The sequence below is a fragment of the Microtus pennsylvanicus genome, chromosome 2 (assembly GCF_037038515.1).
Source record: "Microtus pennsylvanicus isolate mMicPen1 chromosome 2, mMicPen1.hap1, whole genome shotgun sequence".
Classification (NCBI taxonomy): Eukaryota; Metazoa; Chordata; class Mammalia; order Rodentia; family Cricetidae; genus Microtus; species Microtus pennsylvanicus.
In genome coordinates this window covers 66,877,285-66,880,227 of record NC_134580.1, presented here as the reverse complement: position 1 = coordinate 66,880,227, position 2,943 = coordinate 66,877,285, and the positions used below count along the sequence as shown (strand labels likewise).

The following is a 2,943-nucleotide window of genomic DNA, read 5'->3' as shown; positions in this document are numbered from 1 at the left end:
TAAACATAAGATTAAAGGATCCATTGCCCCTAAATATGCAAGCATAGGAAATGTTCTGTACCTAGTCTCTGTGAGAGATTTGTAAAATCTCCCTGTAAAACAACAGGGATATCTTTGATGTTTTATACTTAAGTCATTGTTCCACAACCAGGACACCCCTTTTGCTTAGATACAATATTTTCTCCCTCTGTACCCTTCAGGTAGTAATCACCTCATGGTCAGACCTGCACAACTTGATGGATGGAGGAAATCACTCCATGGTATCAGAATTTCTGTTGCTGGGTCTCACCAATTCATGGGGAATTCAGATTCTCCTTTTCCTGTTCTTCACAGTATTTTATGTAGCAATCATGCTAGGTAACCTTCTCATTGTGCTCACAATCGTCTCAGACCATCACCTGCACTCCCCAATGTACTTCCTGCTGGCCAACCTCACTTTTATAGATACAGGTGTGTCCAGCATTGCTACCCCAAAGATGATTTATGACCTCTTCAGAAAGCACAAAGTCATTTCCGTGAATGGGTGCATCACTCAGATGTTCTTCATTCACACTGTGGGAGGAACAGAGATGGTGCTGCTCATAGTCATGGCCTATGACCGGTACATCGCCATCTGTAAGCCCCTCCACTACCTCACCATCATGAGTCTAAGGATGTGCATTTTTCTCTTGACTCTGGCTTGGACCATTGGCCTTATCCATTCTGTGGCCCAGTTGGCTTTTGTTGTCAATTTACCCTTCTGTGGAGCTAATAAAATGGATAGCTTTTATTGTGATTTTCCTCGGTTCATCAAACTTGCATGTACAGACACATACAGACTGGAGTTCCTGGTCACTGCCAACAGTGGTTTCATCTCCATGGCTACCTTCTTCATCCTGGTTGTGTCTTACATCTTCATCCTGGTCACGGTTCGCAAACATTCCTCAGGTGCCTCCTCCAAGGCCCTCTCCACTCTCTCAGCTCACATCACTGTGGTGGTTTTCTTTTTTGGTCCTTGCATTATTGTCTATGTGTGGCCTTTCCCTACTTTGCCCATAGATAAATTTTTAGCAATTTTTGATGTCATCATCACTCCTTTCATGAATCCTGTCATCTATACACTTAGAAATAAGGAGATGAAAGTTGCAATGAGAAGACTCTTTATTAGGGCTTTAAGTTTCAAAAATTCTTTCATTGACAGTTAAAGAGATTCAGATTAAAATAGAACATCCTTGAATATAAATCACTTTATTCTTTACTAAGTGATCTTCCCTAGAAACATGCATGCAAGCAACATTGAAAAGACTCAGCAGGTTCTATTTATATGTTACATGGTATGTATACATATACATGTATGTACACAAGTGTGTGTATTTATATAATTTATAGATATATGTAACAATGGTAAAAGAAGATAAGGCCTTGAATTTGTAGGAGGAGGATTGTCAGATATTAGGTGGCCTGAGTGAGAAAAAGGAAGAGAGAAAATTATAAAATTATATTTAAATTAATTGATTTTTAATTTAGTTCTTTAAAAAGTAATCTCAAATACCATGGTTCTTCTGATTTTCTCTAACCTGGCATAGTTATCCATCTTTTTTTTATTTTTTATTTTTTTATTGAGAAAAGGAAGAAAAAAAACATGTTTCCACCTCCTCCCAGGCTCCCATTGCCCTCCTCCTCCTCCCACCCCTCTCCCCCTCCTCCCACCCTTCTCCCCCTCCCCCCACTCCTCTTCCCCTCCCTCTCCAGTCCAAAGAGCAGTCAGGGTTCCCTGCCCTGTGGTAAGTCCTAGGTCCTCGCCCCTCTGTCCATATCTAGGAAGGTGAACATCCAAACTGGCTAGGCTCCCACAAAGCCAGCACATTGCATAGGATTAAAACCCTGTGCCATTGTCCTTGGCTTCTCATCAGCCCTCATTGTTCGCCATGTTCAGAGAGTCCAGTTTTATCCCATGCTTTTTCAGTCACAGTCCAGCTGGCCTTGGTGAGCTCCCAGTAGATCAGCTCCACTGTCTCAGTGGGTGGGTGCACCCCTCGTGGTCCTGACTTCTTTGCTCATGTTCTCCCTCCTTCTGCTCCTCATTGGGACTTTGGGAGCTCAGTCCAGTGCTCCAGTGTGGGTCTCTGTCTCTATCTAAATACATCACCAGATGAAGGTTCCATGATGATATGCAAGATATTCGTCATTATTGCTATAGGCTAGAGTCATTACAGGTTCCCTATCCTCAGCTACCCAAGGAACTAACTGGGGACCTCGGCTTGGGCTCCTGGAAGCCACTCTAGGTTCAAGTCTCTTGCCAACCCTAAGGTGGCTCCCTTAACTAAGAATTGTGCTTCCGTGATCCCCTATCCAACCTTCCTTTATCCCAATCCTCCTTTTCCCCCAAGTTTCCCCCATCCTCCCCTTATCCCTTTCCTCTCCCCATCTCCCCTTACCCCCATCCCACCCCACCCCCAAGATCCCAATTTTCTCCCCCGCAATTTTGTCTACTTCCCATAGCCAAGAGTGTAACTATATGTTTTTCCTTTGGTTCATCTTCTTACTTAGCTTCTTTAGGATCACCAATTGTAGACTCTGTGACCCTTATTTATGGCTAGAAACCAATTATGAGTGAGTATATCCCATATTCATCTTTTTGGGTCTTGGTTACCTCACTCAGAATAGTGTTTTCTATTTCCATCCATGTGCATGCAAAATTCGAGAACTCATTGTTTTTTTACCACAGCATAGTACTCAAATGTGTAGATATTCCACACTTTCTTCATCCATTCTTCCATTGAGGGGCATCTAGGTTGTTTCCAGGTTCTGGCTATTACAAATAATACTGCTATGAACATGGTTGAACAAATGCTCTTGTCATATGATAGGGCATCTCTTGGGTATATTCCCAGGAGTGGTATTGCTGGGTCCAGGGGTAGGTTGATCCCGAATTTCCTGAGAAACCGAAACACAGATTTCCAA

The 2,943-nt window shown here is 42.8% G+C and overlaps 1 protein-coding gene across 1 annotated transcript; it reads left to right on the top strand.

The window, feature by feature from the left end:
- The first annotated feature begins 236 nt into the window (after positions 1 to 236).
- Positions 237 to 1,184, top strand: LOC142844852 (olfactory receptor 4F3/4F16/4F29-like). The gene has a single exon (XM_075963650.1). It carries the CDS (start codon positions 237 to 239, stop codon positions 1,182 to 1,184), a length of 948 nt encoding a protein of 315 aa, XP_075819765.1.
- The last annotated feature ends 1,759 nt before the right edge of the window (positions 1,185 to 2,943 follow it).

Coding starts and splice junctions, on each gene's coding strand:
- LOC142844852 (XM_075963650.1), top strand. CDS start 237: ATGGATGGAGGAAATCACTCCATGGTATCAGAATTTCTGTTGCTGGGT.